The sequence below is a fragment of the Helicoverpa armigera genome, chromosome 30, assembly GCF_030705265.1.
Source record: "Helicoverpa armigera isolate CAAS_96S chromosome 30, ASM3070526v1, whole genome shotgun sequence".
NCBI classification, from domain to species: Eukaryota; Metazoa; Arthropoda; class Insecta; order Lepidoptera; family Noctuidae; genus Helicoverpa; species Helicoverpa armigera.
In genome coordinates, this window is record NC_087149.1 from 1,860,647 (window position 1) to 1,874,238 (window position 13,592).

At 39.7% G+C, this 13,592-nt stretch overlaps 2 protein-coding genes across 2 annotated transcripts; both read left to right on the forward strand.

Moving 5' to 3' along the window:
* Nucleotides 1-9,256: 9,256 nt before the first annotated feature.
* On the forward strand, nt 9,257-11,223 carry LOC110380101 (translocon-associated protein subunit delta). Its single transcript, XM_049848301.2, has 3 exons — nt 9,257-9,616; nt 10,525-10,681; nt 11,066-11,223. Exons 1-3 carry the CDS (start codon nt 9,371-9,373, stop codon nt 11,164-11,166), a joined length of 504 nt encoding a protein of 167 aa, XP_049704258.1. The 5' UTR covers nt 9,257-9,370; the 3' UTR covers nt 11,167-11,223.
* A 1,169-nt stretch (nt 11,224-12,392) lies between these two features.
* On the forward strand, nt 12,393-13,163 carry LOC110380112 (cytochrome c oxidase assembly factor 4 homolog, mitochondrial). The gene is made up of 2 exons (XM_049848332.2): nt 12,393-12,585; nt 13,049-13,163. The coding sequence occupies exons 1-2, from the start codon at nt 12,484-12,486 to the stop codon at nt 13,151-13,153; spliced, it is 207 nt and encodes a 68-aa protein (XP_049704289.1). The 5' UTR covers nt 12,393-12,483; the 3' UTR covers nt 13,154-13,163.
* Nucleotides 13,164-13,592: the final 429 nt, after the last annotated feature.

The window sequence follows — 13,592 nt, forward strand, 5'->3', positions numbered from 1 at the left end:
ATCTGACCAAGATGCTCTGTGGCCAATGATAATGATGATGATGTCAAAGTTATAATTAAGTCATGGATTTATTTCTTTGAAAACTTAAATCGTTCAAATGAATGGTCAGCAGTGGCCGAGTGAAATGCACCCCTCATAAAATTTTATTAGAACGCCACTGCTTCCGCTGTGGCGAAGCAAGTGGACACCTCCTCAGCTTTCTTTGAGAGCTGCGAGGCAATTTGACAAGGACAAGGACTTTGAGGACGTTCGAATGTACATGAGTGAGTCTTTGTGTGCGTGCCATGAAAGGGTGCATGAATATTGATGTGTTGATCTAATTGGACCTACTTTCAATGACAGATTTTGACCTTGACTATAATTTTAGCTTGGAAATGGTCTTTTCTTTGATTTTGACTTTGACACACTGGTGGTGCTAGTTGTCTAGACCACTTTGAGAACGTATGAATGTACGGGTCTCTGTTTATACCGTGGCGGTGTTACCCTGGAGGCCGCTGAGAGAACATACGACGGTATGGGTCTCTGTTTCACGTTGTCATAGTATGCAACCTAAACGGCTTAATTGCGCGCCTATGCTATGAAGGCGTCAAATGACATGCAAACCTTTATGACGTTGAGCCTCTATCACGAATGACACGCAAACTTTTGTTGAGCCTCTGTCTCCAATGACACGCAAACTTTAGTTGAGCCTCTGTCTCCAATGACACGCAAACTTTGGTTGAGCCTCTGTCTCCAATGGCACGCAAACCTTGGTTGAGCCTCTGTCATCAATGATATGCAAACGTTGGTTGAGCCTCTGTCACCCGGCAGTGTATGGGGAGTGATGGAAATCCGGATTCTGTCATTCACTATGCACTGAATCATATTTTTCCATTCGTGATAAGTCTGAAGCTACTTTTTCTTTTTGTTTTAATATTTTTTATACATTTTTATCTGTGGGCGCCTGAAGTGTAAAAGTAAAAGGAAGTTTTATTTTATTTTCTTCAAGATGTATGCTTCAGTCTTATTCACGAAGTTGGGCAGAATATTGATATGTTCACCACATATGTTTCAGAATACGAGCAACCTCATGCTGGTTCCCTTGGGGAAGATAGACCTGAGGCTAATGACGCGAATGATGGTGCAGCCGAAAGCGTGGATGAAGGTGCAGTCAACGACGTGGATGAAGATGCGGTCGAGCACGCCACGCCGTCAGGAACGGCCGTTTTAGATGTCAATCCTCCTTGCGCCCATCCTGCACCGAGCAGGCTGGCAAGAAGAAGAAGTTAAGACGTCGACTGCGATGACAGACCTTCAGAATTGACATGATTTCCAAATTATCTTCAATGCTGTATTTTTAATAACTTCGTTTTGATATCGTTAAATCATTTATAAAAGTAATGTTTGTAAGCAATAAAACTTGCACGGTTGTATGTCTTTGAATTATGTGTTTTTAATGTTTGTCTACCCCTTCTGATCTGTCCTTTAAGAAAAATAACCTTATATGGAGTCTTAAGGGGAGTCTGATCTTATATACTTTCAATTTGTTGACCCCATCCCATCATGACCTTTTACCATCATTTTATAAAAGATGATTAAAACTGCATACGTGTCAATTTTAACCGTTGATCTCTTATGTTTGTTGGCACGTGATTAACGATGAGTACCGATGATATTTTGGATTACTATTTTCATTTAATGTATGTGTCAAAGTAATGTGTGTCGTGCAGCTATTGGCTTATTTAGCCTTAAAAGAAAGTGCTTGCGGCACTAATAACCGCATAGACAAGCACTGCCACGATCATCTGACCAAGATGCTCTGTGGCCAATGATGATGATGATGATGATGATGTCAAAGTTATAATTAATTCATGGATTTATTTCTTTGAAAACTTAAATAGTTCAAATGAATGGTCAGCAGTGGCCGAGTGAAATGCACCCCTCATAAAAGTTTATTAGAACGCCACTGCTTCCGCTGTGGCGAAGCAAGTGGACACCTCCTCAGCTTTCTTTGAGAGCTGCGAGGCAATTTGACAAGGACAAGGACTTTGAGGACGTTCGAATGTACAGGAGTGAGTCTTTGTGTGCGTGCCATGAAAGGGTGCATGAATATTGATGTGTTGATCTAATTGGACCTACTTTCAATGACTGATTTTGACCTTGACTGTAATTTTAGCTTGGAAATGGTCTTTTCTTTGATTTTGACTTTGACACACTGGTGGTGCTAGTTGTCTAGACCACTTTGAGAACGTATGAATGTACGGGTCTCTGTTTATACCGTGGCGGTGTTACCCTGGAGGCCGCTGAGAGAACATACGACGGTATGGGTCTCTGTTTCACGTTGTCATAGTATGCAACCTAAACGGCTTAATTGCGCGCCTATGCTATGAAGGCGTCAAATGACATGCAAACCTTTATGACGTTGAGCCTCTATCACGAATGACACGCAAACTTTGTTGAGCCTCTGTCTCCAATGACACGCAAACTTTAGTTGAGCCTCTGTCTCCAATGACACGCAAACTTTGGTTGAGCCTCTGTCTCCAATGGCACGCAAACCTTGGTTGAGCCTCTGTCATCAATGATATGCAAACGTTGGTTGAGCCTCTGTCACCCGGCAGTGTATGGGGAGTGATGGAAATCCGGATTCTGTCATTCACTATGCACTGAATCATATTTTTCAATTCGTGATAAGTCTGAAGCTACTTTTTCTTTTTGTTTTAATATTTTTTATACATTTTTATCTGTGGGCGCCTGAAGTGCACACATGCGCCCATGGTACGTACGAGTAACAAATAAAAGTAAAAGGAAGTTTTATTTTATTTTCTTCAAGATGTATGCTTCAGTCTTATTCACGACGCCGGGCAGAATATTGATATGTTTCCCCACATATGTTTCAGAATACGAGCAACTTCATGCTGGTTCCCTTGGGGAAGATAGACCTGAGGCTAATGACGCGAATGATGGTGCAGCCGAAAGCGTGGATGAAGGTGCAGTCAACGACGTGGATGAAGATGCGGTCGAGCACGCCACGCCGTCAGGAACGGCCGTTTTAGATGTCAATCCTCCTTGCGCCCAACCTGCACCGAGCAGGCTGGCAAGAAGAAGAAGTTAAGACGTCGACTGCGATGACAGACCTTCAGAATTGACATGATTTCCAAATTATCTTCAATGCTGTATTTTTAATAACTTCGTTTTGATATCGTTAAATCATTTATAAAAGTAATGTTTGTAAGCAATAAAACTTGCACGGTTGTATGTCTATGAATTATGTGTTTTTAATGTTTGTCTACCCCTTCTGATCTGTCGCTACCTTTTATCACGCTTTTAGAAAATGATTTCAAGATGAAGCCCTAAAACTGCCAACTGTTAAAACAAATTGAATATTCTGTGCGATGCATGATTTGCTGTACTAAAATTTTGTTGAAAGAAGAGTATGGGTGTCGTTTTCATTATTCTTGGATACATTTTAAGAAATAATGAGAAATAATTTCTACTTATATAACAAGGCCGGTTGTAGCTACAACAAAAAAAAAACATCACCGGTTTCCATGGTGACATATCAAAGTTGTTATCCAGTTATTGTGTTTTTATGTTTCATGTGATTAATTTATCTTATGGCGAGAATAGTATCTAACACGTAAGCTGGGTACATGTATCCTGTCTGTCGAGTGGAGCAGCTCATCAAGATATCGCGAGGTCGCTCGTGCTTTTCGTGTGGAAGGAACCTCTACTCCTGTCTCGCTGTGGTGTCACATAATGTGACTCCCTGCTGATTATAAAGCGCAAAGGCCTAGCGCTGTTTGCAGAGATATTACAAGAAGCATGGAGTGATAATGCCTGGTGAGATCAATCCAGTTCTTATGTATCTTATCTGTTATAAATAGTTAAGAAATTCAGTCATACGCAACTATGGTAAATCCTCTTATTGGTTTGCAGTGCGCTACGACTCGGGTTCGATTCTCGAAATGCGCCATAAATATTCGATTAATTTTAGTTCTTAGTACAAAACCTATGTTTTGAAGTTTGCGAGTGTTTGCATGACAGTGGAAACTGCAATAATGATGGCTAAATAGTAGAAGCAAAGAGATACATCTTCTATCTGCTTTTGAAATGTTTTGGCTTATCACATTTAACTAAATGTCTTTGCAGACTAGACAGAGCTCAATGAATTTGCTTCATACACTACCCCATTTATGACACTTTCTACTAAATACAGAAATATCAGTTTGCTGCTGCCATGGTATAACTACGTTGTTTTAACCAATTGCTTACCAGTTTTGAGCAATTGCTTACCTATTATTTATAACGTACACTGACTGAGTATACTTCAAATTGTGCGTCAGACTCCAGATTGTGGTGTAGAATTACCTATACCTTCTCAGTACACAGTCACAATCGTACATTCACACTCACACACTCACAATCACTAAACAAGTTTGTTGCTACGACATCAATTGCTACGAAGCTCACAACTTAGCCTTACTGATTCTTCACCGTTTAGCCACAGATTACTTTATAGTTGACAAAGGAAAATTCCAATGGCCTTAGCAGAAGTGTGCACTAAGTTGCGCGAATTCTGGAATATTGAAATTGGGAGCTTAATTTTCTAACAAATTTATAGGTCTCACGTCCAGTACATTACCAACTACTAATTGTTACGAGTTTTTACTTTATTAACATTTAACCTCATAAATCTACTTAACATTATGTTTTGCTGTACCTACGTTGAATTAAGGAGTGACTCGGAATATAGGTACCCCTGTAAGCCTTTGCGTTGGCATCGCGGCGACCGGGAATAGACCTAGCATTAAACAGTCAGTACGCTTCCTCCTCTCTCCTACTATTGTATGTGCTGTGCCCGACAGGGTCCATAATTGTGACATAAATTACCTATAGAACAACAACTGCAAACATTATGGTGTGCATTAAAGAATTGAGTATTGAGTATAGAGCTGTTTCATATTTGTAATACTCTTGCTCTGATGCCTCCCGGGAAAGTCCCTGGAAGGTTTGGAGGACTGATAGCTGAGGCATGGAAGACAGCATTAATGTAAGATTTGTTTAGAGGAAGGCATTAATTGAAATGACTACTCCTAGCAAATGGCAATGATCCTTAACAATCTGGAAGCCTGACTAACAATGACAGCTTAGTTTTCGCTTTCTTATTAAAATGATTATGTTCACTTATACTCTTTACTAATAATGCATGAGAGTTCGTCAATTAATGTTTAAGTACTCAGATGCCTGAATCTGGCCCAAAGCCTACTTCTTTAACCTTCTGTCTACAGATATCGGAGATAAACTGAAACCAGAAAACACAATGAGATTTACTACGTGAGAAGCACATAATTTGACGATGTATGTGCTGCAGTTTCACACTTCTTGCGCTTGCTTTATTCCTGCATGCTTTACGGAGTGCCGACGGTCAGCACATCGCACGACATTGCTCGAATGATGAGAGCGAGTGGATAGTATGCCTGGTATATCATGCATTCAGGCGATCAGGTGATCTGTTTTATTTTCCATGTGGTTCTCAAGTTGAGTTCGCATTGGCCTCATTGGTCTGGCAGACGCACAGCACGACTGCTATCCAGTTTCGGGTTCGATCCCCGGGTCGGGCGGAAATCACTTTGTGGGTTTAGAGAAACTCCCAAAAGTAGCCCGAAATCTATAAGTTCATGATAGACACCTATCCATCAGTGAGTTTATAAATGTTGATCATGCGCTTGATATCTCTCCGGTTGTATTGGATTACCGTCTCAACGAAATATGAGAGTAACAGTGCATCTGTGTCTGCCCAAATGCTTGTGAGCTATAGTGTGCCCTGCGCAGCTGGCTGATCAACTTAGAGAGAATCGCTGTTATGACCAGCACCTGGTTTAGACGCTATTCAGTCATACATCCGAGACAATTTTTCTCTTAGCTGAAATAAGTATTTCAATTGTGATACCGTGAGATGACGTCACATAATAATGCATTTACGAAAAAGACTTATTGAGCCGAGCTCAATTATGGAACAGACTAAGTTAAAATTCACTAAGTTTTAGGTAGGCCTGGTAGTTAAGTCCTCGTAATTCCTCATGTGGCTCGTACTGGCACTGGTAAATATTGTGCGTTACATTGGATCAATGCTCAGCAGCAAGTACCCATGCAAAAACTACTGTTAGTTGCAAGTGTTACTAGTAGTTAAGCGACGAAGAGTGCCTGTGTGGCTTTAAAGATATATCTCGCTACGTCCGACCTTTAGCGTTACGCTTTTGCTGACTACTTAGTGAATACCGTGTGTTTACGGTTCTTTCGAACAACTGGAAACGTACTCGTTTGTTTGTTCTAGTGTGTCCATCGAATGGGGAACTGTTGGGGACTATCAACCAATTGATATTTTGTTATGGTCAGAAGTGACCGAACGAAAAGATATTCCTTGGTATTATTTCTGTTACAGTGCACTTACACGAGGACGTGTAAAGCGCAGAATGGCCGTGTCGGCGCGGCCCAATATTGCTGGCTAATTCCTTGTTGGTGGTCGTCATGGTGTTGTAAGGTGGCAACGTCAATCGAAATAACCTTATATGGAGTCTTAAGGGGAGTCTGATCTTATATACTTTCAATTTGTTGACCCCATCCCATCATGACCTTTTACCATCATTTTATAAAAGATGATTAAAACTGCATACGTGTCAATTTTAACCGTTGATCTCTTATGTTTGTTGGCACGTGATTAACGATGAGTACCGATGATATTTTGGATTACTATTTTCATTTAATGTATGTGTCAAAGTAATGTGTGTCGTGCAGCTATTGGCTTATTTAGCCTTAAAAGAAAGTGCTTGCGGCACTAATAACCGCATAGACAAGCACTGCCACGATCATCTGACCAAGATGCTCTGTGGCCAATGATGATGATGATGATGATGATGTCAAAGTTATAATTAATTCATGGATTTATTTCTTTGAAAACTTAAATAGTTCAAATGAATGGTCAGCAGTGGCCGAGTGAAATGCACCCCTCATAAAAGTTTATTAGAACGCCACTGCTTCCGCTGTGGCGAAGCAAGTGGACACCTCCTCAGCTTTCTTTGAGAGCTGCGAGGCAATTTGACAAGGACAAGGACTTTGAGGACGTTCGAATGTACAGGAGTGAGTCTTTGTGTGCGTGCCATGAAAGGGTGCATGAATATTGATGTGTTGATCTAATTGGACCTACTTTCAATGACTGATTTTGACCTTGACTGTAATTTTAGCTTGGAAATGGTCTTTTCTTTGATTTTGACTTTGACACACTGGTGGTGCTAGTTGTCTAGACCACTTTGAGAACGTATGAATGTACGGGTCTCTGTTTATACCGTGGCGGTGTTACCCTGGAGGCCGCTGAGAGAACATACGACGGTATGGGTCTCTGTTTCACGTTGTCATAGTATGCAACCTAAACGGCTTAATTGCGCGCCTATGCTATGAAGGCGTCAAATGACATGCAAACCTTTATGACGTTGAGCCTCTATCACGAATGACACGCAAACTTTTGTTGAGCCTCTGTCTCCAATGACACGCAAACTTTAGTTGAGCCTCTGTCTCCAATGACACGCAAACTTTGGTTGAGCCTCTGTCTCCAATGGCACGCAAACCTTGGTTGAGCCTCTGTCATCAATGATATGCAAACGTTGGTTGAGCCTCTGTCACCCGGCAGTGTATGGGGAGTGATGGAAATCCGGATTCTGTCATTCACTATGCACTGAATCATATTTTTCAATTCGTGATAAGTCTGAAGCTACTTTTTCTTTTTGTTTTAATATTTTTTATACATTTTTATCTGTGGGCGCCTGAAGTGCACACATGCGCCCATGGTACGTACGAGTAACAAATAAAAGTAAAAGGAAGTTTTATTTTATTTTCTTCAAGATGTATGCTTCAGTCTTATTCACGACGCCGGGCAGAATATTGATATGTTTCCCCACATATGTTTCAGAATACGAGCAACTTCATGCTGGTTCCCTTGGGGAAGATAGACCTGAGGCTAATGACGCGAATGATGGTGCAGCCGAAAGCGTGGATGAAGGTGCAGTCAACGACGTGGATGAAGATGCGGTCGAGCACGCCACGCCGTCAGGAACGGCCGTTTTAGATGTCAATCCTCCTTGCGCCCAACCTGCACCGAGCAGGCTGGCAAGAAGAAGAAGTTAAGACGTCGACTGCGATGACAGACCTTCAGAATTGACATGATTTCCAAATTATCTTCAATGCTGTATTTTTAATAACTTCGTTTTGATATCGTTAAATCATTTATAAAAGTAATGTTTGTAAGCAATAAAACTTGCACGGTTGTATGTCTATGAATTATGTGTTTTTAATGTTTGTCTACCCCTTCTGATCTGTCTTTTAAGACTATATATTAAATTAGTTGTGTATAGTTAATACAGTTTTTAGCAAAGAGAAACGGTGCACTTTTTATTTATTTCTTTCGAAAATTAAGGATTATCTCACACCGAAACAGCAGGGCAGCGAAGAGCGAAGTCCCGTGACTTCTCGAGCGTCGTTTATGGAATTCCCGAGGGGCGGCCGCTGGCCTATCCGTCACTCGTTCGAGTTTCTCATGCGATTATAAGTATTAAAGTAATTAAAATAAAACTGCGCCCCGCTTCGCTGCACTTCGACGTTCTTTTGGTGTGACTTGACCCTAATGGTTTCGTGTCACGCCTGCCAGACCATGTGGAAACTACTTTCTGTGTCCGGATAAAGTATAGCCAACTCAGTCGGGGGTAGTGTAGCTTTTCCCCAACAGTAAATATTTTTCGGAACCTATATGGTACAAACAAACCAAATATGCTCTTTATTATATTAGTATACATTGTTTATACCATATATTGCTGAATAATTTAGATTGCCACCTGTTTAAAGGCCGCGAAGATCATAACATGTTTTTTTACATCCGTGTCGAATCAAAACACTTGAAAAAACTGTAAAATAAAATAAAGCGTTCAGAATATTAATTAGGAACGCAACTGAAAAGCCAAAACGTATCAACTTGGCATTTTCGTCACACGTCATCGCTGACGTTTAGAAGGTGCGTTCAAAACTCAACTCACAAAAATTTATACAATACTATGTAGGAATCTCACCCAGTTATTATAGAATATGGTTAAAATAATATGATTAAAATAAGAAAAAAAACCTTCAAAATTATAGTTTAGTGACTTTCTTTGTAATATTATTCTTTAAATTAGCTGGAATCTAAACTGTTAATCCCAATCAAAGTTATTATTCCCTGACATAAATACCCGATCAACATTCTGAACGCCACATTCATAATACGTGGAGCCGCGGTCAGTCAGTCTTTAGTGTAACTTTTAAATTAAAACAACTGTATTTAGTCACAATTCGTTAGAAAATCATCAAAATGGTCACAAAATACGCGTTCTGTTTGCTCGCCATCGCGTCTGTAGCTTTAGGACAAGGCTGCACAAACCCACAAGTTGAGGCTTCATCTTTCACAAGCTTAGATGCCACAGTCGTGACACAAATAGCATATATTACAGAGTTTACGCTAAAATGCGACAATCCTCTGCCTGAAAACTACGCATTGTACGCTGAAGTTGAAGGAAAGCCCTTGACCGCGGCCCGTGTTGGCGAAAACAGATACCAGGTAAGCATAACCTTATTGGTTTATTTTTGTACTTTCTAAGCCCCGTTTTTGATATTGGTGACGATAGCAGATCGTTTGTGAGATTTCTGACTGAAACTAAGCCTTATTTCATGAATTGTGGTACTGTAAAATTTTTTCATCATTTGTTATGCTACCTGCACTTTCTAGTTAGAATTTCGTAAAATTATTTCAAGCATCTGTATTTTACAATCTGCTAAGGTTTACCTACACCTTTCACTTTTATGAAACAAAAGTTTTCATAAAATAAACATACTGTTTAGTCTAGGCACCATTCTAATTGATACTTCATATATATCTGGCGTGTATTTACAGTAAGATTCTTATCTGCTGTAAGAAAACAAATATTCCTATAAGAACATTATTCTGTGCAATTCCGTTAACATTTCTGTTCAATTCCGATTACAATTCTATTCAATTCTGAATCTATACTAAAGTTATGCTTTGTTTATTTGCTGCCACACACCAGTGTTAGGAACTTCTGTTAACTTTAGTAAGTTTCAAGTTAGCCTATTAGTCTAAAGTAATAGTAGGTAGAACAAATTTTTGTGTCAGAATTGCCAAGTATACATAATTATACAGTACATACTATCAGATAACTCAGTTTATATAATTAAGACTATACATAATTGACTTCTTCTTCTTAGCGTTTAATTCGTCTTGTGACAGTGACAGGGTCCGCTTTCTGTATCTTTTTTTTCCACATCGCTCTGTCCAGGTCATGTACAGTAGACCGCACATTAGTGGTAACTGTCATGCACCTTAACTCAATAGTAATAAGTACGATTTGCCTATAAAACTGTTACCACTGACCTGAAGTTGACTGTACCTAATAAAAAATTAAAAAGCAACAAACCACCAGCCACTAACATCTACTTATTCATTCCCAGGTGTCATGGACCGAAGAGCCAGCTAAGGCTCGCTCCGGTACCCATGAGGTGCTCATTTTAGACGAGGAAGGTTGGGCGTCTCTCCGCCGCGCCCGCCGTGCCGACCCTGCCGCGTCTGTCGCTCCCTTGATCGCTATTCAGCTACATCACCCTGGCAGTAAGTATCCATACTAACAGCAAAGATCTAAAAAAGGTTAAAAACAGAAAATGTATATGTAATGCTTATCCTAAGAAGGCTGCAAATCTGCATTTTTCGAACATCAGAAATATTTGAGACAACCACCAAAAACATTCACCCTCCATAGTACAAATTGATAATGGAAATAATGCTAATATAAAATGACTATACTAATATTATGAAGCTAAAGAGTTTGTTTGTTTGATGAATGCACTTATCTTAGGAAGTACTGGATGGATTCGAAAAAGTCCCTAGAACTCGCATTAATTGCCTATAATTATAGGGAAGCATAGAAATACCTGACTAGTAAGTGAAAGAGTATTTTTTCACAAATTGTTTACTTATTTATCATCTTTTTTCCAGGTTACTCCGGTCCCTGGGTTAACTCGGAAGTGTTGGCGACTGCTCTCTCGATCCTGGTAGCTTACACGGCACTCCGCAACAAGAGCAAAATCTTAGCCTAATAGCATAGTTCTACTGTTTATTTTTATATTTAAATAAATGAGAAGTTAAGTTATTTATGTTTGTTGTTTTTATTTGTAAATTACATTAGACTTCAGACTTTTAGCCGGCTAGATTTTATCAGACTTTTACCAACGGCCATTCCCAATATTCTATCTATCTGTTGATTAAGAAAGAAAAAAAATATTAAGGATACAATTTTGGCATTAGCCCCATACAAGTTATGACAAATTCCTAACTTAAGTAAGCAAAAGAAACAGATGGATAGAATGTTAGGAACCGTTCCCGGCGATTCTGAGACATTTTTCATTAAATTCGGCTCAGCACTTTCAGTCACCATATATACATTTTTATAATGTACAAAAATGTAGTTGTTAACTAATTTATTTATTTATTTATAGTTAATTAAAACGGTGCAACACCAATTACAATAATTAACATGGAAACATTAAATCAAAACAAAACAAAAGTAAAAACATATAGTCGACAGCATTTCAATGATTATCTAACTAACAAGGAACAGTGGACGCTCTTGCATACTTTCTCTCACAGAACCCCAAACACACACGCATTACTTTACTCCACTCATCCACAAACACATCAAATTCAGGGTTGGCAGTCAGAAGGGCGTTGAGCGTCTTAAGAGTACGACATATAGGAGATTCAGCTCTGGCGACTGTTTTGCATGTCGGTGGGGCGAAGAGATTGTGCCTGCAGCTCTGACGGCGACCGATGTATTTGTCGTATACTATGTACAGCTTGGCAAAAAAGAGTGTGGAATAAATGAGGTCAGCACTATCGCACCTGTGGCAACCTGGAATACTACGACTCACATATTTTGATATTTGTTATTTTTGGAGATATTCAATCCTAAGTAGGCGATGTCCCTTGGACACTTCAATGTCCAGTATTAACGATGTTAACAATTTTTATTTGATTTTGATTTTTAGTTCCAACTGTCACCGCGTCAGACACTTTTTTGCCAAGCTGTACTATGTATTTACATAAGTTTTTCTGCCCATCGAATTAGGGAAAAATTTTATTTTTATATTCTGAGAAAAAGCTATCCGATTCATTTTCCTACTTTGCACATTTCACGCTTTTTATTTTGGTGTTGAGCAAAACGGAACGTAACTATAACCCGTCCAAATTAGTCCAAAACGAAAAGTCCTCACTCACCGCTCGCTCGCGTACACTTTTAATACATTTTATTTTAGTCGTATTACCTGTCATAACATCAGCTGATAACGAAGGGACGAAGAGGTTAACTTGTTTTTGTAATATCTTATATCGAATATTATCGATTATTAAACAGTAAAATGACTGTAAAACCTCGAGAAAGACCTGCGGACCCAGACGATGATCCCGTAGAGAGTATGTTAAAGAAAACAGGCTGCTTGGAACTACATTATAAAGTACAGGTACTTATTACATTATATTTCTATTTTGTGGTTATATTTAGGCATTAAGATAATGTTATCATAACCAATAGATTACAAGTATTAACATCATCTGCCTAGCCTTTTCTCAGCTTTATTTACTGCTGAGTATCTGCCAGTATTTTATATGGAACGACTAGTGTCTGACTTGCTCAACCCAGTTACCTGGGAAACCCGATACCCCTTAGTAAACTAACTAACTTAGTAAGACTTATAAAAAAATCTGGCTTCTGACACCCGTGACGACTGCCAAAGATGTTCAAATAGTAGCTATGACCAACTTCGACACACGTAGGACCTTTTTAGACGTAGATAGCTAACCCATCCAGGGTCCGACCGCGCCAAGCGTTGCTTAACTTAGTGATGATAGAACCGCGGGGCTGTTACGAGTTCCTGCCTGTAGCAAGATAACAAAGTCTAATAGATGTTTTCCTATATGTTTCAGGAATGTATAGCAACCACAAAGGACTGGAGGAAATGTCAGACAGAAGTGAATGATTTTCGAGATTGTATTAACAAACACAAAAAACCTGAAGAAGTAAAAAGTTAATTAATCTATAGATATTGGTTTCATTTTGTAAAATATTTAGGTACTTACCTCATACCTATGTTTTTTTGATGTGAAAATCTACAGTAAATTCACCATACGTAGCCAAGGCGGTATGGTGTTCCTCGTCGAGGAAATTGACGGCGCCGACCTTTCGCGTCCGGCCCTAGTTCAGGCCATGGTCCGGGGCGAGAGGGAATGGAATGCCGTCGCCTCCTTCTGCGAAGCGGATGCTCGAGAAGGAGACGGCCGGAGACTACTACTGTGGCCCTGGTTCCTACGTAAAAGGCCTACGAAGGCACACAACAGTTTTTAGTCAGTAAAAGTCTGACTCCCTCACCGCTGCTAACCCACAGCGGGAGGGGTAGTTTGATGATTTTTGCCATCGCTAAAAAAGGCGGTATGGTATAACCAGCCTTCAAGAAACACAACATTTAATAAT